This window comes from Mobula birostris, chromosome 5 (assembly GCF_030028105.1).
Source record: "Mobula birostris isolate sMobBir1 chromosome 5, sMobBir1.hap1, whole genome shotgun sequence".
Classification (NCBI taxonomy): Eukaryota; Metazoa; Chordata; class Chondrichthyes; order Myliobatiformes; family Myliobatidae; genus Mobula; species Mobula birostris.
This window is the reverse complement of record NC_092374.1, coordinates 85,373,920-85,396,539: the sequence shown is the minus strand read 5'-3', so window position 1 is coordinate 85,396,539 and position 22,620 is coordinate 85,373,920. Positions and strand designations below refer to the sequence as shown.

General features: G+C 45.7%; 1 protein-coding gene across 1 annotated transcript in view; it reads left to right on the top strand.

Moving 5' to 3' along the window:
* The window catches only part of LOC140198367 (zinc finger CW-type PWWP domain protein 1-like), a 142,146-nt gene that overhangs the window by 107,413 nt on the left and 12,113 nt on the right, over window positions 1-22,620 (top strand). The window contains exon 13 of the mRNA XM_072259464.1: window positions 18,346-18,417. Coding sequence (XP_072115565.1) covers window positions 18,346-18,417 — 72 coding nt within the window. The remainder of the gene's footprint in view (window positions 1-18,345; window positions 18,418-22,620) is intronic.

Sequence of the window (22,620 nt, the reverse complement as noted above, 5' to 3'; positions counted from 1 at the left end):
ATTTCATGGTGCAGTATATGTGCTTTGATAATAGATTTACTTTGAACTTTGAGGTTTTTAAATTTACCAGTGGGTATTGTAAGCCTTCATGTTTAGGTTGCCCCTGGAAGTTTTCATTTGGCCCCCTGCACTATTTTCTGAGGGCCCAATTATTCTTGACCCAGCCCATGCAATGCTCTCCCTAACCCCATCACCCAGGGGATCACTGTAACAGCAATCCTACAGGTCAAATTAAAGTTTAGTGCTGTATTTGTGAGAGCTTATCCCCACTATCATCCCTGGCTATGACAACTTAGGAACCTATAAGAGCTCCAAATGGCATGTGTCTCTAACAGCCTCTGACAACCAAGTCCAACTCTTGGCCTTCAAGTGTGGCTTTGTTACTAGGCCCGGCAGAACAATTTCTACTGACAAGGGAAGGGGTAAAGGCAGATCACTGGTGCCTCAAAACCAGCATCTTAGGGCAGTTGGGGCCCATCAGCCTTGGATGGCAGCCCACCCAGGAGAAGGAAAACTTAATGATTTTAAACCTTTACTGCCTTGCGGCCATACCCACCCATAGGAAAAACTTTGGGAGTAAACTCTGAGGAAGAAATCCAGAGCCGGGGTCCCTTAAGCAGTTTGATATTGTTTACAACTTCACTCTGGCAACCTCTGCGATGACACTGGTGCCAAGCTGTATCGGCGCTTGCCCTTCCCTTGGACTACATCAGTGACATGGAGAGGGGGAACCCGCTGCATGGGCGACAGCCGATTCTTCAAATCTTCCTGCCCAGGCTTGCACCCTGGAGAGGACACTTCCAGCATCGCTACTCAGCGATGACACAACACGTGAAACAGCAGCACTCAATTGGCATAGAGTGAGGTGCCAGGAGCTGCTTCTAATGGTGGGAGAGGTCCTAGGACCTCACTGGGCAGCTACTGCCCACCTCAAACTGGGCGGTCCCCAGTCAAATAGGTGCTGATTTGCCACGGTCCATTTGCTTCACTGGGTGTGTGGGGCTCAGGGAACCCCTTACAGGTGGATCAATAACCTTACGCCTGACAAAGAAAGGAAACATCAAAAGTATCCAGCCCTCAAGATAGGTACTTGGAACATACCTCCGAAGACCTGAGAGATATGAGTGACACCCACAAAACCGCAGTCATCAATAACGAACTGAGCAGACTGCAGATAGACATCATCTCCCTTCCAGAAACAAGGCTCTCTTCCTCTGGAAGCCTTCGAGAGGAAGATTTCTCCTTCATCTGGCATGGAAAGCCACCAAAAGAGCCGAGGGAGCATGGTGTTGGCTTCGCCATAAGAAACAGCCTAGTTGGCGCCATCATACCACCAACTGAACAAACTGAAAGACTACTCAGGATTCAGCTTCAAACATCTTGTGGGCCTGGTTAGCATTATTAGTGCTTTTGTGCATACATTAACCTCTACCCAGGAAACTAAGGATGAACTCAGTGCTGCCATCAAAGAAGTCTCTTCTCAAGAGCCACTATTCATTCTCAGCGACTTTAAATCAAGAGTTGGCAGTGACCACCACAGCTGGCTCTCCTGTTTGCGACAGTTCAGTACTGGAAAGGTGGATGAAAATAGCCAGCGGCTCCTTGAACTCTGCTGCCAACATGACCTCTGTATCACTAATACTTTACACCAAGCCTCAGCACAAAGTGTCATGGAGACATCCGAAGTCCAATTTTATCTCATCCTTGCAAGATGCAGCAGTCTTCAGACTATCAAGGTGACATGCAGTTACCAGAGTGCAGATTGCAACACTGATCACTCCCTAGGGTGCAGCAAGGTAAAACTTCAGCCGAAAAGACTTCATTATCTCAGAAGGGAGGGAAGGCCACGCATTGACACCAGCAATGCTTGTGACCCTGTAAAGATAGCTGGGTTTATGCAAGGCCTGGAGGAAGCTCTGCCTGGCTCTCCCAACGCCAATGTCAGCAAGAGATGGGAAAATCTGCTGGACACCATCTACAGCACTGCCATACCTACCTTTGGAAAAAAGACAACCAAGTCTACTGACTGGTTTGAGGCCCACTCTGAAGTGCTGTTGCCTGTGATTGAGGAGAAGAGAAAAGCACTGACAGCGTACAAGTGCTCTCCTAGCTAGAAGAACCTGCAAGTGCCCTGGTCTACCTGGAACAAAGTTCAGCAGGCTTTGTGCCAATGACTACTGGCTCCAGCTCTGTTCCAAGATCCAGAATGCTGCTGAGATGGGCTACATCAGAGGTATGTATGACAGAATCAAGTAAGCCATTGGTCCATTGTAGAGCAAGACTGCCCCACTAAAGTTATCAACGGAAGAGGTCATCAAGGACAAAACACAACAAATGGAATGTTGGGTAGAACATTACTCGGAGCTGTATGCCAGAGAGACTGTCGTTACAGAAAAAGCTCTGAACACCATTGAACCTCTGCCCACCATGATGTAGACCCCACACTGGAGGAACTCAGGGAAGCACTGGAAGCACTTCCTTCTGGGAAGGCACCGGGAAAAGATAGCTTCCCTCCTGAGGTTCTCAAATGCGCCAAGGCCACCCTCATCCCAGAGTTGCACCAAATCCTCTGCCAGTGTTGGAGAGAAGGCAGCATACCCCAAGACATAAGGGATGCAAACATCATCACCCTCTGCAAGAACAAGGGTGTCAGGAGCAACTGTAACAACTATCACGGTATCTCTCTTCTCAGCGTTGTGGGGAAGCTTTTTGCTCAAGTCGCCCTGAAGAGGCTCCAGCTGCTCATAGAAAGGGTCTATCCCAAGTCTCAGTGTGGGTTCAGAGCTGAGCAGTTCACCATCAACTTGATCTTCTCCCTCTGTCTACTGCAAGAAAAGTGCAGAGAACAGCAGAAACGACTCTACATCACCTCCATCGATCTTACTAAGGCGCTCAACCTTGTGAGCAGAAAGGGCCTCTTTGAGATCCTTGCCAAGATTGGCTGCCCCCAATTCTACTCTGATGCTAAATGCATTTGATTGGCTTTGTATCTGTACTCAGCACAATGACAATAAAGTTGAATCTAATCTAATCTAATCATCAGTTCATTTCATGACGACATGAAGGGGGCAATAGTGTTCGATGGCTCCTTTAACATCCTTAGTGGGATAAAACAGGGGTGTGTCCTCAAACTGAAGCTGTACCTTCTTTGTAGTCCTGCTGAAGTACACCTTTGGGGAGGCCACTGAAGGCATTTATCTCCATTCAGACTGCCAAGGTCTAAGCGAGGACCAAAGTGCAGATAAGGCTCCTCAGAGACTTCCTGTTTGCCGATGACTTGGCTGTCGCAACTTACTCACAACAGGAGCTACAAGATCTCATGACCTGCTTTGAGGAAGCCTGCAGAGAGTTCAACCTGACTATCAGCCTGAAGAAGACACAGGTGATGTGGCAAGACGTTGACAACAAACCTTCCATTAACATTGTTGACTAAGAGCTGGAAGTCGTCCACGAATTCACATACTCCATGATCTTGGATAACCAGTCACTCAAAAGCGAGATCAACAAGTGCATCGGAAAAGCAGCCACAACCTTCTGAAGGTTAACTAAGAGAGTTTGGGCCAACAACAGACTTACCAAGAACACCAAAGTCCAAGTGAACACAGCCTGAGTGTTGAACACTTTGCTCTATGCCAAAAAAACTTGGACTCTGCGCACAGAACAAGAGCAGCAACTCAACACTTTCCATATGTGCTGCCTCAGACGCATACTTGGTATCACCTGGGAAGACAAGGTTTCCGACAACATAGAGCTCAAGAGAGGAGGCACCATCTCCATGTTCACCTTCCTCAATCAGGCGTATGTGCTGGCTAGGAAACGTCTTGCGCATGGCAGATGGGCGCATACCGAAGAACCTTCTCTCTGGGGAGCTAGAGTCTGGAAAGAGGCCAACAGCTACGCTACAAGGACACCTGTAAGTGTGACCTCAAGGCCCTTGGAATTAGCACCAACATGGGGTAGTCACTTGCCTCAGACAGGTGTGCCTGGAAGCAGGAGGTGAAAAAGGGACTCTTGAGGTATAAGACCACTCTGATGTAGAACGCAGAGGAAAAGTGAGCCTGCCGAAAGTTCCGTGCCCAAGCTGCACAAGACGTCAGAGCTGCCTCAGTGTTCTGCTGTACACAGTGTGGCAAGGACTGTCACTTCCACATTGGACTCCACAGTCACAGCAGACGCTGCTTAACCCAGTCCACCAGAGGTGCAAACTCATGATCCCTTAGGATCGACGGCTGCCTATTCTGCTGTATTTGTACCATGAAGTGGAATGGTCTGTGAGTAATAATAATAGTAACTTTATTTATGGAGAATTTTTCAAACAGATGATGTTGCTTGAAGTGCTTTACAATGGGATAAAAGTACAAACAAGAAAATAAAATAAAAAGTAAAAATAGACAAAAGGCAAAAATATGTTAGTTAAAAGCAAGGTTAAATAAACAGGTTTTGAGCTGGTATTTAAAAGTGTCATCTGAGTCTGCATTCCTTATAATTTTAGGTCTTGAACTCCACAGTTTAGGCGCGTAGCAATTATCTTTTGAGGGAGATTGTTTAAATTTAAGAGACCGGCAGAAGAGGACCTGAGAGCTCGAGCAGGATTATAATACAAATACAATTCTGTGATGTACTCCGGTCCCAGACCATTGAGAGTTTTAAAAACAAGTAAGAAAATTTTAAAATCAATTCTAAGAGATACAGGAAGCCAATACAGAGTAGCTAGTATAGGAGTGATATGTTCCCTCATCCTGGTTTTGGTTAAAAGTCTAGCAGCTGTGTTCTGAATGAGTTGAAGTTTGTCAATAAATTACTTGGGAAGGCCTATAAAAAGTGCATTTGATATAAAGGCATGAATTAGTTTTTCAGCATCATCACTTGACAGAAACGAATGTACCTTTGCAATATTTCTTAAGCGTAGAAATGTTGCTCTGGTCACTTTCTTTATGTTGGATTTAAAATTCAAATCTAAATCAGTGATAACACCCTTCAGTTCAAGCAGCTGACCATTTGAAGGCTCTTTTCAACATTTTAAAAATATCTCTGAAAGCACCATGTAGTTGAAACGGATTTAGATATTTTAATATCCAAACATATCGCCAAAATTTTAAAGAGATGTTCTTAAAACACAATTAACTGATGTACTATAAGTAAATTATAATGGCTCCGTCTGTCTAAGTAGACAATGGATGCGCCTGGTTTAGGACTCAATTGGGTGCGGAACAGCGTTGGCTGTGGCTGAATTAAGCAGATTCTTGAGCGGCAGTGCTTGGCACAGCTGCTGCACACGAAAGCTGATGGCTGCGGCTGGGTAGTCACTGCCACAGCTTTCCTTCTCTCTCTTCTGTCCAACCACAGTCGAGTTCGTTTTTCCTCTGCAATTGGTAATGCCTGTACATACAGCCTGTCGCCAAGTGCAGCAATCTGCAGCTGTCTCTTCCCAAGTGTCCACCCTGATATCAGCAGACTTGAGGTCACGTTTACAAACGTCTCCGTAACGCAGCAGTTGGCGCCCTATGGGCCACGATCCTGTGGTGAGTTCTCCGTATAGGATGTCCGTGGGGATGCGGCCATCCTGCATGCGACAGACATGTCCAAGTCAGCGCAGTCATCGCTGTGTGAACAACCTACGCACGCCAAGAGCACTGCCTCCACAGCTTCCACCTATGGTGCTTGCGTCGGATCCTGGGCATTTCCTGGAAAGAATGCGTGCCAAACAAGGACGTCCTGGACCAAGTCATGCTTGGCATGTTGGCTTGGTCCAGGACGTCCTTGTTTGGCACGCGTTCTTCCCAGGAAATGCCCAGGATCCGCCGCAAGCACCATAGGTGGAAGCTGTGGAGGCAGTGCTCTTGGCGTGCGTAGGTTGTTCAACTCTCGCTGCCGTAGAGAAGAGTACTCAGTACGCAGGCTCTGTACACTGCAATCTTGGTGGCTGTGGTGAGCTTGTTGTTTTTCCACACCATCTTTGACAGCTTGGCCATAGCAGCGGCGGCTTTCCCTATTTGCCTGTTGAGCTCTGGATCGAGGGACAGGGTGCTGGAGACTGTTGATCCTAGGTAGGTGAATTCATCTACCGCTTGCAGGATGTGGTCGCTGATGCTGATGCCGGGGGCTTCACTGACGTCCTGGCCCATGATCTCTGTCTTCTTCAGACTGATGGTGAGGCCAAACTCTTGGTAAGCATGTGCCAGGGAACTGACTAGCCTCTGGAGAACAGACTGTGTGTGTGACGTCAGGGCGGCATCATCAACGAAGAGTATCTCCCGGATCAGAACCTGATGCACTTCGGTCTTTGCTTTGAGACGTGCAAAGTTGAAGAGCTTGCCGTCGGACCTAGTGTGTAGGTACACTCCGTCATCAGATGTCCTGAAAGCGTACAACAGTACGAGGGAGAAGAAGATCCCGAAGATCGTCGGGGCAAGGACGCAACCCTGCTTCACTCCACTTTGGATGGGGAAGGGCTCTGAGGATGATCCATTGAGTTGTACTGTCCCCTGCATGCCGTCATGGAAAGAGGTGATGAGACTCAGCAGCTTTGAAGGGTATCTGATCTTCTTCAGGAGTGCGAAGAGGCCCCTTCTGCTAACTAGGTCGAAAGCCTTGGTCAGATCGATAAAGGCAGCATACAAAGGCTGTCTCTGTTCCCGGCTCTTCTCCTGTAGCTGCCTGAGTGAGAAGATCATGTCGATAGTGGATCTCTCTGCTCTGAAGCCACACTGGGACTCAGGGTAGACACGTTCTGCCAGTGTCTGCAGTCACTTCAGAACCACTCGGGCAAACACCTTGCCAATGATGTTGAGCAGGAATATGCCCCTGTAATTGTTACAGTCATTGCGGTCTCTCTTATTCTTGAACAATGTGATGACGTTTGCGTCTCGCATGTCTAGGTGACCTGATTCCTCCTCCCAGCACTGGCAGAGCAGCTCGTGAAGATGGCTTGGGAGCACTGGTTTCCTGCACTGGATCACTTCTTCAGGGATGCTGTCTTTGCCTGGTGCCCTGCTGTGAGCAAGTGAGTCGATGACCTTGCTGAGTTCTTCCTCTGTTGGGGGTAGGTTCAGACCTTGCATGACAGGTAGGGCAGGGATACTGGCAAGGGCTGACTCAGTGACCATGTTCTCAGTGGAGTACAGGTTCTGGTAGTGCTCGGCCCACCTCTCCATCTGCTTGGCACGGTCTTTGATGACTTCACCGTCCTTGGACTTCAACGGAGCGATCTTGCTAGCAGCGGTGGACCCGAAGGCTTTCTTCATCCCCTCATACATGCCTTGAACATTGCCATTGTCAGCGCAGGTCTGGATGTTCTGGCACAGGTTCTGCCAGTAGTCAATTGCACAGCATCTAGCTGTCCTTTGAGCATTGTTTCATGCCATTCTCAGTGCAGTGAGATTCTTTTCTGATGAGTCTCTTTTGTAGTTGATCAGAGCTTCTCTCTTGGCATCGATGACAGGTTCCATCTCAGACAGGTGAGATTCAAACCAATCTTGGTTTTTCCTCTCCTTCTTCCCGAGGGATGACATGGCGGTGTTGTAGATGGTGTCACAAATGAATTGCCACCTCTCCTCCATGGTTGTGGCTGTATTTGCTTTGAAAGCCTCTTCCATTTGGTCGTTGAGTTTCGTTTGAAGTTCTGGGTTCACTGCCTTAGTGGTGTTGATGCGTGGACATCCTTTCTGCTTGGTGTGGTGGATCTTCTTTGGTTTCAGTGGGACTTTGCTGCACACCATGGAATGGTCCGAGTCACAGTCTGCACTGTGTAAGCTGCGTGTTAGAAGCACACTGTTGAGGGCAGCTCTTCTGGTGATGATCATGTCCAGCTGATGCCAGTGTCCGAACCTTGGGTGTCTCCAGGAGACTTTATGGAAAGCTCTGTCCTGAAGGATGTGTTGGTGATGCACAGCTTGCGATAGGAGCAAAGCTCCAGCGGTCTCTGGCCATTGTCGTTCATCTTGCCAATGCCAAAGCGTCTGAGGCAGTCTGGCCATGAGCTGTGGTCAGATCCGACTCTAGCATTGGAATCACCAAGCAGAATGATGTGTTCAGATTCTGGTATTTTGCTGATGGTAGCGTCGAGGTCCTCGTAAAACTGATCTTTTGTTTCCTGAGGTGAGCCCAGCGTTGGAGCGTAGACACTCAGGATGTTCACTTTACCAGACGATGTTGAAAGGCTGAGGGAAAGGATGCATTCTGACCTGCCGGTGGGAAGAACTATCATGGATAGCAGGCTGTTCTTGACAGCAAGGCCGATGCCATGCAGTCGGGGTTCCTCAGGTGGTCTGCCCTGCCAAAAGAAGGTATATTCCCTCTCCCGCAACACACCATCTGCAGCAAGCCTGGTCCCTTGCAGTGCTGCTATGTCGATGTCCAGCCTCCTCAGCTGAGGGTCAATGATTGCTTTTTTCCTGCTGTGGTTGTTCTGCTGCAGGTCGTCTGAGAGGCTAGGGCACATGGTCCTAATGTTCCAGGTGGCCAGCTGCATGACTGGTGGTTTCTTCTTTCTTTGTGGTTTGCCTGGTGCAGTTATAGCTGTCTGCTTTTCGATGCAAATCTAAGCTCTAAGCACCTAATGAAGCAGGCAGACAGTGGCGAGTCAGCACCCTGTTGTCCGGGGGCTGCCCGGATGGAGGTGGGCGGTAGCTGATCAGTGAGATGCAATGACCTCCCCCACCGTTGGAAGCAACCCGTAGCGCCCGTACCTTACACCAATCAGGTTGGACTTATAACTCGTAACTGCTGCCTCCCGTGTTGGTTTTGCTGCTTTGCAGCAGTACCGGAGTGACCTCTCTGGGGTGCAGACTTGGGGGATGAATATGGAGATCCTGGGCTGCCCAGACATCAAGATCCCCCTCTTGGCCTTGAGGATGTGGTCTAAAGGAAGGCAAAGCAGTACATTTGGCATCAGCTTGGCTGTAGGAGCTGCCGGGAGGTGACATAATACGTCATCCAACTGCCTTAGGGGCTCCACTCCGGATTTGTGTAGGGTTTACTCCTTAGCCTTCTCTTCTCCTGAAGATACCCACAAGGCAGTGGAATCCATAACCCTGGATAGGGGCCCATACCGGGTACTGTCAGCCGGAGCTCGCTGAGCCCAGGACTCGTGTAAGGCAGGGTCTTCACGCCCTGTAGTAGTCACATATGGAGCCACTACCCACTACCCACATAAGTAAATTAAGCCAATAATATTAATTAAAATAAAGAAAAGAAGCTGTGAATATTTTGTATCATGAATAATCAGCAGTGTGCTGGAGGTCAAGAGAGTTTCTGCAGATGTTAGAAATATGGAGCAATACACATAAAATACTGGAGGAACTCAGTAGGTCAGGCAGCATCTGTAGAGTGTAAATAACAGTCAATACTTCTGGTTGAGATCCCTCATCAGGACTGTTGAAGGGCCTCAATATGAAACATTGAATCACAAACAAGAGAAAATCTGCAGATGCTGGAAATCCAAGCAACACACACAAAATGCTGGAGGAACTCAGCAGGCCAGGCAGCATCTATGGAAAAGAGTACAGCCGATGTTTCAGGCTGAGCCTGATGAAGGGTTGCATGAAACTTTGAATGTTCATTTCCCTCCATAGAACGTGTATGACCTGCTGAGTTCCTCCAGCATTTTGTATGAGCCTGCTGAAGGAACTCAGTGGATTGAACAGCATCTGTGAGTGGAAAAGAATTGTCAGCATTTTGGGTTGAAATCCTGCATCAGAACCCTGTGGATTCCAGCGTTAGCAGTCTCTTGTCTCCATCTTCACTTATATTCTGGTTAATGATCCACTGAATGGAGACATGTTAGGTACTCAAGCCATGGCTGCTGTAAATGTTGATGGGCCAGGAAAGAAGTGTGTCCAGTTCTCCAGCGTAGTGTGTCAAAACTTCATGCCTGGATTCAGTGCTAAGTTCAGTGGCAGAGCAGTAGGCAGGCTAGAAATCAAAGACATGTTGAAAAGGAAATGGTAGTTGGGTTCTGGTTCTCTACAGAACCACTCCCCCACTTTAAGGTATGATCTGCCTCCATGTTTTCTCGCAAGCTTGCCCCTTCTGTGGTTCAAGGCCAGTTGTGGCCACGGTCTTCCATTCGTGAATCCAGCCTCTCGTTCATCATCATTTATTACAGAAAGTATTGTTATTTGAGCTGTTGGTTGTGAGAGTGAAGTGGTGCAGAACTGACTGACCAATTTGAAGTAAAATTCCCGAGGTGGTAAAAGGTTGCAATGGAAGTAAAATATGCTTGCCAAGCCATCACAAAATGCCTTGGGACTGTGAAGGGGAAATGGAATCTGAGAAGGAAAATTGGGCATGAGAGCATCATTAATAGCTTCAGAACCACTGCAGCCCCTCCATTCCCCACTGTCTGCCCCTGGTAATAATCTCAGTGAAAACTAGTAACTTCTCCTCCACATGGGTACCGGAATGCTAGCTGGATTAAAGAGCATGTCTTATGAGGGAAGGTTGACTGAGCTAGGGCTTTTCTCTTTGGAGAGAAGGAAGATTAGAAGTGACGTGATAGTGGTGTACAAGATGATAAGAGACATAGATCGAGTGGACAGCCAGAGATATGTCCTAGGGTGGGAATGGCTAATACGACAGGGCATAATCTTAAGGTGATTGGAAGTAAGTATAGTGAGGATGTCAGAGGTAAGGTTTTTTTGCACAGAAAGTGGTGTGTGCGTGGAACAACCTGCCAGAGGTAGTGGTAGAGGCAGGTACTTTATGGGTATTTAAGAAACTTTTAGTTAGGCACATAATGATAGCAAAATTGAGGGCTATGTGGGAGGGAAGAGTTAGATTGATCTTAGAGTAGGTTTAAGGGGGCACTGCTGTAGCTCGACACTATTATAGCTCAGGGTGTCAGAGTTCAATTTCAACACCATTGTAAGATGTTTGTACATCCTTCCTATGAAAGTGTATGTTTCCTCCGGGTGCTTCAGTTTTCTCCCACCGTCTATATGGAAAGGAGTACAGTTGATGTTTCGGGCCGAGACCCTTCATCAGGACTCAAGAAAAATAAGATGAGGAGTCAGAGTTAGAAGGTGGGGGAGGGGAGGAAGAAACACAGATGATTGGTGAAACTGGGAGAGGGGAGGGGTGAAGTAAAGAGCTGGAAAATTGATTAGTGAAATAAATACAGGGCTGGAGAAGGGGAAATCTGATAGGAGAGTACAGAAGGTCATGAAAGAAAGAAAAAGGGGAGGAGCACCAGAGAGTGCAGGCAAGGAGATAAAGTGAAAGAGAGAAAAGGGGATGGAGAATGGTGAAAGGGTGGGGGTGGTGGCCATTATCGGAAGTTCGAGAAATCAATGTTCGTGCCATCAGGTTGGAGGCTACCCAGACGAAATATAAGGTGTTGCTACTCCAACCTGAGTGTGGCCTAATTCCAACAGTAGAGGAGACCATGTACTGACATGTCAGAATGGTAATGGGAAGTGGAATTAAAATGGATGGCCACTGAGAGAGCCTGCTTTTTCTGGTGGATGGAGCTTAGGTGCTTGACGAAGTGGTCTCCCAATCTACGTTGGTTCTTATCGATATACAGGAGGCCATACCGGGAGCATCTGATACAGTAGATGACCCCAAAAGACTCACAGGTTGATTCATCTGGAAGGACTGTTTGGGGCACTGAATGGTAGTGAGGAAGGAGGTGTAGGGAGATCAGTGGAGAGGGATGAATGAACAAGGGAGTTGCCTAGGGAGCGATCCCTGCGGAAAGCAGAAAGTTGGGGCGGGTGTAGGAGGGAAAGATGTGCTTGGTGGTGGAATCCCATTGGAGATGGCAGAAGTTACAGAGAATTATGTGTTGGACGCCAAGGCTGGTGGGGTGGTAGGTGAGGACTTGAGGAATCCTATCACTGGTGGGGTGGCGAGAGGATGGGGTGAGGGCAAACGTGTGTGAAATGAATGAGATGTGGTTGAGGGTAGCGTTGATGGTGGTGGATGGGAAGCCGATTTCTTTGAAGAAGGAGGACATCTCCTTCGTATTGAAATGAAAAGCCTCATCCTGAGAGCAGGTGCGGCGGAGACGGAGGAATTGAGAGAAAGAGATGGCATTTTTACAAGTAATGGGGTGGGAAGAAGTAGCTATGAGAGTCAGTGGATTTATAATAGAGATCAGTAGACAACCTGTCTTCAGAGATAGAGACAGAGAGATTGAGAAAGAGGAGGGAAGCTTTTGGAAATGGACCAGGTAAATTTGAGGGCAGGGTGGAAGTTGGAACCAAAATTGATTAAGTCAACAAGCTCCACATGGGTGCAGGAACCAGCACCAGTGCAGTTTTTGATGTAGCGTAGGAGAAATTGGGGAGTAACCCTAGTGTAGGCTTGTAACATACACTGTTCCACGCAGCTGACAAAAAGGCTGCCATAACTAGGACCCCTGCGAGTACCTATGGCTACACCCTTTGTTTAAGGAAGTGGGAGGAGCCAAAGGAGAAATTATTGAGAGTGAGGACAAGTTCCGCCAGTCAGAGGAGGGTGGTGGTAGAGGGGAACTGGTTGGACCTGGTGTCCAGAAAGAAAGGGAGAGCTTTGAGGCCTTCCTGGTGGAGGATGGAGGTGTATAGGGACTGGACATCCATGGTGAAAATAAGATGCTCGGGGCCAGGGAACTTGAAATAATTGATAAGATCCAGAGTGTATGAAGTGTCACAGATGTAGGTAGGAAGAGACTGAACCAGGGGGAGATAAAACTGAGTTGTGGTATGCAGATATGAGTTTAGTGGGACGAGAACAAGCTGAAATAATGGATCTACCTGGATGGCCAGGCTTGTGGATCTAGGATAGGAGGTAGAAACAGAAGGTGTGAGGGAACCATGAGGTTAGTGGCAGTGGATGGGAGATCACCAGAGTTAATAAATTCAGTGAAGGTGTGGGAGACAATGGCCTGGTGCTCCTTAGTGGGGTTTTGTTCGAGAAATAAGTAAGTGGAGGTGTCTGACAGTTGTTGCTGGGCCTCAGCAAGGTAAAGGTCAGTCCGCCAGACTATGACAGCACTATCCTCCCCCCTTCTTTTCTGCGGATTATGATGGTGAGGTTAGGATTAGTGTGGAGGAAGTGGAGAGCAGAGCATTCAGAAGGAGTAAGGTTGGAGTTGCAGAGAGAAGTGATGGAGTGGAGACAGTTGATGTCCCGTGGGCAGTTGGCAATGAAAAGATCATTGTAAATTGTCCTGTGATCGGACTAGGATTAAATAGATGGGTTGCTGGGCAGTGTGGTTCGTTGCGCCAGAAGGGCCTGTTGCGTGCTATAGCTCTAAAATGAAAAATAAAAAAAGGTCAGCACAACATTGTGGGCTGAAGGGCCTAGACTGTGCTACACCTTGCTATATTTTATGTTCAATACACCTGTTCCCATCTCATTGCCTGGCTTCAACTTGCATACCACTTTGTCTTGCAAATGATGGGGTAATCAAGCTGGGTGAACTAGCTGTCACTACGGAAAAATTGACAGCATTTGCAAGTTGTGAAATGTGATCTTGAGGTTTGTGTGGTACTAAATGTATGAGGGTGAATGGCACCATATAGATGTTAGATCAAAATCCTAATTGATAGTGAATATTGGGCATTGTGAGCTGAATATTGTTTTTGAGTAGTATTGCAAGTCATAGACTTGCAATAGTTGTAGCTGGGGGTGTTAATGGGGATATGTTCCTGTTAACTATTAAATTCTCCCAATGGTATGTGTCTCAAATAGCCCCTGACCAGGGTTGCAGTGCTAGCTGGAGCGCGTCCAGCAGCTCTTAAAAAAAAAGCCGAAGAAAAGGCTGTTCTGTGAGCGAAAACATCTTGTTAAATCCACTCGCAGGATTTTTTTTGTTTTTGGCACCATTCTTTGTAAACCCCAGAGTCTGTTGTGTGTAAAAATCCCAGGAGATCAGCAATTTCTGAGATACTCAAATCACCCTGGGCAGCACCTAATTAATTAGCTTGGTCTTTTTGGCTTTTTTCTTAAAGAGGTACCGGATGCGCTCCGGCTAGCACTGCACCACTGCCCCTGACAACCAAGGGTCTCAGCCTGAAACGACTGTTTACTCTTTTCCATTGATGCTGCCTGGCCTACTGAGCTCCTCCGTCATTTTCTGTGTAATACTTTGGTTTCCAGCACCTGCAAATTTTCTCGTTTGTGTTCTGACAAACAAGTCCAGTTCCTGACCTTCATGTGCGGCTTAGCTACTAAGCCCGGTGGAACCATTTCTACTGATAATTAGTAGGGGCAAAGGTATGTTACTGGTACTTTAAAACTTGTTGCTTCAGGCAGATAGGGCTCGTCAGCCGTGGTTGGCAGCTCAGCTAGGAAAAGGAAAACTTTGATCTCAAACCTCTGCTGCCTTGCGGCTATACCCACTTATGGGGAAGGCTTTGGAGGTAAATCTTGAGGATAAAAACATAGCTGGAGTCCCTAAGGCAGTCCTACGTTGATTTCAGTGCTGACTGACAACTCCTGTATTGGTCTCTGCCATTCCTTTTGGTTTGTTAGGTGCGTGGAGAGGGGGAGCCTGCTGCATGGACAACAGCTTGCTCTCCCTATCATACTGCTCTGGTTTATGTACCACGTAGACAACCAGGATGCAACATCTGTGGATGACCTCGACCAATGAAGGGCCTCACGGATATATCACTTGAAGATGCATTCATTGAGTGTGACACTTGTGAAGTTACTAAACTTCTCAGGGTACGACATTCAGGTCCATGGCTCTTGGCATTGGCCTCTATGACTCTCTGCTTCACTACCTTCAGAGTTTGTGTCTGGAGAATTCTTCACAAATTCTTCTTCATTTCAGTTCTTCTACCAAAATATACGGCACAGCATCTGAAAGCCTTGGAGTCCCATGTGTTAGGTATTTGTTAGTGATCCCAAGTCAGATTCACCACTCCTAACAGTGGCTCCAGTCATTCCAAGAATTGCAGGTGGATTTTAACCTGAGCTGATGACTCATGTTGTTAGCCTCATGCCAATGTGTCCAACCAACAGCCCAACGTGTGCAACTGATGGCCAGCATAAGTTGGACCACGTCATCACAACAGTGAAAGGGCAAGCATGAAGTGGTCTGCCTACATTCTATATAGCAGGCATGGGTTAAAGTACATCCTACTTTCAGAAGAGTATTGCTTTTAGTTTCATTTTGATTTTGAAATGCTTTAAGACATTTTATTGATTGTATAATATGACACATATACATATGCATTATTTGTTGAACAGAAAAAGACTTTTATAATAATAATCCAGCCTATTTTTCCACTCAGTTTTTGTTATCTGTTGATTTGCTGCCTATGGATCTGCATACATATGACCTACATTCCCCAAACTAGCAAATATGTCTACATACTTGCACACATTGAAAAACAAGTTATTATACAGATATGATGATCAGTTACAGATACATAATGGCTGCCACATAGAAAGAGTTAAGTGCACTAAGTTCCTGGGAGTTCATGCCACAGATGACCTCACCTGGTCCCTCAATATCAGCTCTTTGAATAAGGCAATGAATGAGGCAAATGAGGTTCCCCCAACCCCTACATGTTTCCTGAATTTTATAGGAACACCACTGAGAGTGTCCTGACAAGTTGCATCTCCATCTGTTATGGGAACAGTGAGCATCAGGAACACTTATCAGGAGTGCTGTGTACACAGGGCCCTTAGATATATTAAGAGTCTCACCCATCCTCTTTGGCTTTCTACAATCAGGCAGGAGACTGAGGCTACGTCCACACTACGCCGGATAATTTTGAAAATGAAGCTTTTTCTTGACCCTCCGTCCACACTAAAGTGGCGTCTTCATCCCCCGAAAATGGAGATTTTCAGAAATGGTCTCTAGAGTGAATAAATCTGAAAACGCCTAATATTCATTGTAGTGTGTATGGGGTAAACGGAGAGATTTAAAAATGCTGTCATGACAACACCACAACAACAATGCTTTTTCTGCTTCTGCTTGGTACTGCGCAAGCACTGCCATATGGCTGTTATAATGCGCAGTCGGTGTGAACGGTGCGAGAGTGAAATTGTAAAGTGAGCTTTTTTGACTATTTAAGAACGCTGTCATGATGTGCCGGAACAGATGGCCACAGCGCGGCATTTTGTTGTTTTCTTGAACGCAACCCCCACATAACCTAACAATTTCAGAACAGACAGCAATGAGACTGAAGCCAGAAGAGTTAGAAATGTACTCACCAAATACTTTGACCCATAGCTTACTGAGTAAATAAGTATACTCACTTTGCTCTGTTTTGTGTCCTTGCTTGTATGAAGGTGGTTTACCTACTTATGCAAGTACTTCTCTGACAATAGATGTGTAACAGCCTAATGTAACATTGTATGGAAATACAAGATAACACTGATGCAGACATGTTTTATACATTTAACAAGGTGCTTTATTAATGCAACAGAGTTAGTTAGTTTTTCAATGTTCGTCGTCAACCGGGTCATACTGTCCGTGAACTCCCTGTCGGTTGCCTCCATATGCTCCAGTATTTGTTTTTTCAGTTTTAATTCCTCCTGTGCAAGAGCCAAGAGCAATTCCTTTGAAGTTTCTCTACTCTGTAACTGGACAAATGTGCACTAAGTATACCGTTTCCTCTTCGCTCGTTTTCTGTGTGTGTCCTGCGCATGCCCGGTAGAGGAGATTCGCCTAAATATCCATGTTAGTGTGGACAGAGATACTTTGAAGAACGCTTAGTGTGTACGCACGTAGTTTTTACACAAAACCGGCGTTTTCAAAATTATCCGGCGTAGTGTGGATGTAGTGTGCATAAGATAGGAAACAGCTTCTTCCCTCAGGCCGTTAGACTTCTGAATTCCCCTTCGCATCACATTCAAAGTGTCACTAGTTGTTCTGTACCTGACAATATTTAATGTATGCACATTAGTTTGTTTATTTATACGTAATTCATCTGTAGATTTTATCCTTACTTTCCTAAATTATTGTGTGTTATATGTACTACTGTGCTTTACACCCTGGTCTGGAGAAACTTTGTCTTCATGTGTGGTATATAGTTAGGTGACAGAAAACTTGACTTGAGACGTCTGTAATTTTGATGGACAGCTGTATTTGTTTACACAGCAGCATCTTGTGATTTTACCCTGCTGTGGTGCAGTGGTGTCAGCACTGGACTTCAAGGCAAATGGTCCTGGGTTCGAATCCAGCTGGCTCTTGCAGGTTTTTCATCCATGCTGGGTTGAGCGTTGAGCTTGCACCTTCGCCTCATAAAAAAAGTTAAGGAAATGATAAAATATGCTGCCTAATGCACCACAAGGTGCAAAAAGGAACAATAATCTTGCGATTTCAAAACCTATCTCTGATTATAAGCTTCAAAAGAAATAGCTTGTGAGATAATGTCACTTCCTTTTCACTATTTAAACATTTAAATATCCTTATTATTTCCTTTAGAATACTGTAGGGCATATTTATGTTAATTTGGGAGAGAGGATTGGGTATAAATGAGAGGAGCTAATTTGAAATGTTTTCCATTAACCCCCCCAAGTACGGGTGCACATTCCTTTATCCGAAATTCTGAAATCCAAAAAGCTCTGAAAACCGAAGTTTTTTTCTCCAACAGCTGACGTCACTTAGGTGTGACGAGGCAGCACTAGCAGAGGCCGCCAGACGTCAGTTGTGGCTCAGCGCTCGTACTGGTTACACGTGCATTTGCTGTTCGCTGATATTTTGTGTTCACTGTTGACTTTGTGTTTAATTTCACTGTGAGAATGTCAAAAAGAGCTGCAGATACCCCTGTGGGTAACAGTGAGAAAAAGAGAAAGAATCTTCTCTATCAATAATGCAGAAAGTGGAGTTATTGCAGAAGCCTGATTGCGGTGTGACTGCGGCATCTTACTGAAGAAAATAGTGTCGGAACTACCACTGTATATGATTTAAATAAACAGAAAGACAAGTTACTGAAGTTTTATAGTGGCAGTGACAGCAACGTTCTACATTTATTCCAATAAGTAATTTACCATGTGTTTGATTGGGTTCGTTTGACGCTGTATACTTTTATGTTTTATTGAATGTTTTTGTTGGAAATAAAATTTCTTCTCATCATTATTCCCTGAACAATACAGTATAACAATTATTTACATAGTATTTACATTGTATTAGGTATTGTAAGTAATCTAGAGATGATTTAAAGTATATAGGAGGATGTGCGTAGGTTTGGTGTGCCACTGGGTCCTAAAGTCCACCGCACTGAGACAGGTTAAATAAGGTACTTGAGCATAAGTGTTTCTTGGTATCGTTGGGGGGGGGGGGTTTGAAATCTGAAAAATTCTGAATTCTGAAATGCAACTGGCCCCAAGGATTTCAGATAAGGGATTGTGAACCTGTATAACGAGAACTTGGCATACTTTTGTTTGTCTTACATCCAGAAACATGACTTCAAAAAGAGAATAAATGCTGGAAAGAAGATGGCTGAAGAAGCTCAGAGGGTGAAAGTACAGGTACTTTAAACTCTCTGATACTTGAGCTTTAAAGTTGTCTTGACTGTCATCTCTTGTATGTTTTGGAGATACTTAAGGGAGTGATCACAGAACATAACAGAACACAGAATAGGAATGGTCCTTTATCCCACAATGTCTGCACCATACACAATGCTTAATTAAACTAAAATCTCTCCTACCTGCGCATGATCCATATTCCCCACCATTCCCTCATATTCTCAAGTAATAATGGGGCAGCCTACAGAGAAGAAGTCATCACCCTGACACAATGGTGTCAAGAAAATAACCTCTCCTTCAGTGTTTCAAAAACAAAGGAGCTGGTTGTGGACTACAGGAGGAATGGAGACAGGCTAACCCCTATTGTCATCAATGGATCTGGGGTTGAGAGGGTGAACAGCTTTAAGTTCCTCGGCTTACACATCACTGAGGTTCTCATGTGGTCTGTGCGTACTGGCTGTATGGTGAAAAAGACATAACAGTGCCTCTTTCACCTCAGACAGTTGAAGAAGTTTGGTATGGGCCCCCAAATCCTAAGAGCTTTCTACACTGTTGAGAGCTTCTTGACTGGCTGCATCACTGCCTGGTATGGGAACTGTACTGCCCTCAATCGCAGAACTCTGCAGAGAGTGTTGCAGACAGCCCAGCACATCTGTAGATGTGAACTTCCCACTATTCAGGACATTTTCAAAGATAGGTGTGTAAAAAAGGGCCCGAAGGATCATTGGGAACTGAGTCATCCCAATCACAAACTGTTCTAGCTGCTACCATCTGGGAAACGATACCACAGCATGAAAGCCAGGACTAACAGGCTCCGGGACAGTTTCTTCCACCAGGCCATCAGACTGATTAATTCATGTTGATACAGTTGTATTTCTATGTGATATTGACTGTCCTGTTGTTCATAATATGTATTATAAATGACTATAAATGGCACATTGCGCATTTAGATGGTGACGTAACGTTAAGATTTTTACTCCTCATGTATATGAAGGATGTAAGTAATAAGGTCAATTCAATTCAATGTGCCTATCTAAACACCTCTTGAAAGCTGATATCCTATCTGCTTCCATGACTACCCCTGCCAGTGCCTTCCATGCACCTACCACTATACAAAAAGGAAAAGAAAGGTACACTGCATCCGGAGTTTCTCCGGTTAGCGGATGATTTCCCTCCACGCCTCTCTGAAGTGGACCACGTACGAGGCAAGTTACATCAGTGGTTTGCCATTGCCTTCTGCTGGGTGAGTTTCCAAAGAGATCACCAGCTCGTAACCCAGCACGGATGGAAAGCATGCAGGGGAGCCGGCTAGATTCGATCTCGGGACCTTTCGTCCCGAAGTCCTGCACTGATGCCACTATATCACCACTATACAGTATGTTTAAAAAAGACCTGCCACACACACATCTTCTTTAAACTCCCCCTGCCCCCCCCCCCCCCCCCCCCCCGTTAACTGTATATTCTCTCATATTTGACTTTCTATCCTGGGACAAAGATTCTGACTGTCTATCCTATCCTCCTCACCTGTCCACCACCTCCCTCTGGGGTTCCTCTGTCTTCACTTTCTTCCATGGTGCATGCTCCTCTCCTATCAGATTCCTCCTCCTTCAGCTTTTTATCTCTTCTGCCTATCAGCTCCCAACTTTTCACTTCATCCCCACTTCCTCTATCCACCTACCTTCCTCCTCACCTGTCACCTTCCAGTTTGTAATCTTCCCCCTTCTGCCCACCTCCTAATTCTGGCTTCTTCCCCCTTCCTTTTCAACCCTGATGAAGGGTCTCAGCCCAAGACGTTGGCTGTTAATTCTTCTCCATAGAAGCTACCTGACCTGCTGAATTCCTCTAGCATTTCGTGTGTGTTCTGGAATTCCAGCACCTGTAAATCTCTTGTGTTTATACTTCTCATAATGTTATACTGTAAATTTCTATCAGGTCTCCTGTGAGCCTCCAGTGCTCCAGAGAAAACAATTCAAGTTTGTCCAACCTCGCCTTATATCTATTATCTTCTGGTGAAGGTTTTCTGCACCTTTTCCATAGCTTCTACATCCTTTCTGTGATGGTGTGACCAAACTGCACACAATAATGATAAGATCTGAACTTCATTGAGTAAGTCATTGCAAAAAAGAACTTATCTAAATTAAACTAAAACATCTTCCTTGACCTGATCACAGCAGCAGCAAGCCTTTTAAATCTTTTAACATGTATTAATTGAAATAGGGGATATTAGAGGAGGTGAAGGAGATGGCTATTTCAGGCATCCAGTTGCAGAATAAAACACACCCAAGCTAGTTACCAAACAGGTTAGGTATCAAGCTAAACTATCTCTGTAATGTGCTTACATTCACATCTCAGCACCAACTTGAGAGCTGCAACTTGACCAAACTCATGAGCCACTCTCTATTCTGTCTAGGATCTCTGGTTCACACACGAATGAGAGGAGGCCGTTCAACCCTTCAAGCCTTTCCAATAGTCTTAAATCATGGCTGTATTCCAACTTCATTTACCTGCTATTGAAAAGTTATAGAGAGTTGAGAAATGGGAGAGCACACTACAAAAGACTTGAGTATAATTGCATAGCGTATTGTCAGAATAAAAAAGCAAGGATAACAGGTTTAGTGAACCTTGCTTTTTGAGAGATAGTGAGGCCCTGGTAAAGAATAAGGAGGATGAGCATAGCAGGTATAGGCAGGAAGGAGCAAATGAGACACTTGAGGAGGGGCAACATGGTAGCGTAGTGGTTAGCACAACACTTTACAGTACCAGCCACCCAGGTTCAATTCCTACCGCTGTCTGTAAGGAGTTTGTGCATTCTCCCTGTGGGTTTCCTCCCACAGTCCAAAGATGTACCCAGTTGGTAGGTTAATCGGTCGTTGTAAATTGTCCTGTGATTAGGCTAGGGTTAAATTGGGGATTGCTGGGCAGTGAGGATCGAAGAGCCAGATGGGCCTATTCCACTCTGTATGCCAATAGGCAAGAGGATACTTTAGAAGAAAATCAGGAAGGCTAAAATAAGGTTGCTTTAGCAGACAAAGTGAAGGGGAATTCCACGGGCTTCTACAGATATATTAAGAGCAAAAGGATAGCAAACAACAAAATTGGTCCTCTGGAAGATCAAAGTGGTCATCTGTGCATGAAGCTGAAAGAGATAGAGGAGATCTTAAATGGATTTTTTGCATCTGTATTTACTCAGGAGATGGACACAAAATCTATAGAAGTGAGGCAAAGCAACAATGAGGTCATGGATTATATACAGATAACAGAAGAGCGGGTATTTGCTGTCTTGAGGCAAATTAGGGTGGATAAATTCCCAGAGTCTGACAAGATGTTCCCTCAGACCCTGTGAGAGGATAGTGCAGAAATTGCCAAGACCCACACAGAGATATTTAAGTCATCTTTAGCCATGGTGAGGTGCAGGAGGATAGTTAATGTTGTTCTGTTGTTTCAGAAAAACTCTTAAGAATAATCCAGGAAATTATAGGCCCCATGAACCTGACATCAATAGTGGGTAAATTATTCGAAGCAACACACATCAAAGTTGCTGGTGAACGCAGCAGGCCAGACAGCAACTCCAGGAAGAGGTACAGTTGAAGTTTAGGGCTGAGACCCTTCGTCAGGACTAACTGAAAGAAGAGCTAGTAAGAGATTTGAAAGTGGGAGGGGTTGGGGGAGATCCGAAACTGTCCAGCTTTTGGCTCCATCCCTCCCCCTCCTGTCTTCTCCTATCATTTCAGATCTCCCCCTCTTTGTGGAGCTCAAAGGGAACGTTTTGATTTATGAGAATTGAGACCCCCCCCCCCGGCTTTAGTCTGAAAAGTGGAGTGGAAGTGCTGCCCCGCCCATTGTGACATAAAACGGGAATTGTCAGAACTGCGAATGTGTGTTTCTTGTAGAAATGCAATTGCTGTATTAAATTGTTTGAGATGTGAGAACATCTTCCTTCTTTTAACAGGGTGATTCAGCCCCTTGACATTCCAGCTCACAAAATTTAACGAACTAACTATTCTCCTTTAAAAGAGATATGGGTTGATAGGCATAAGCAATGTCAAGATTTCGGGTATCAGCACTGAGGCAAAAATGTAAAGCAAAGAGAAACAGGACAGAGATAAATCCTGTATAACAAGGACTACTAAGGGTTCTTAAAACAGTACTGGCAATGGAGTACTCTGCCCCCACCCCCACCCAACTCACAAGACAGCTGCCAGAGAG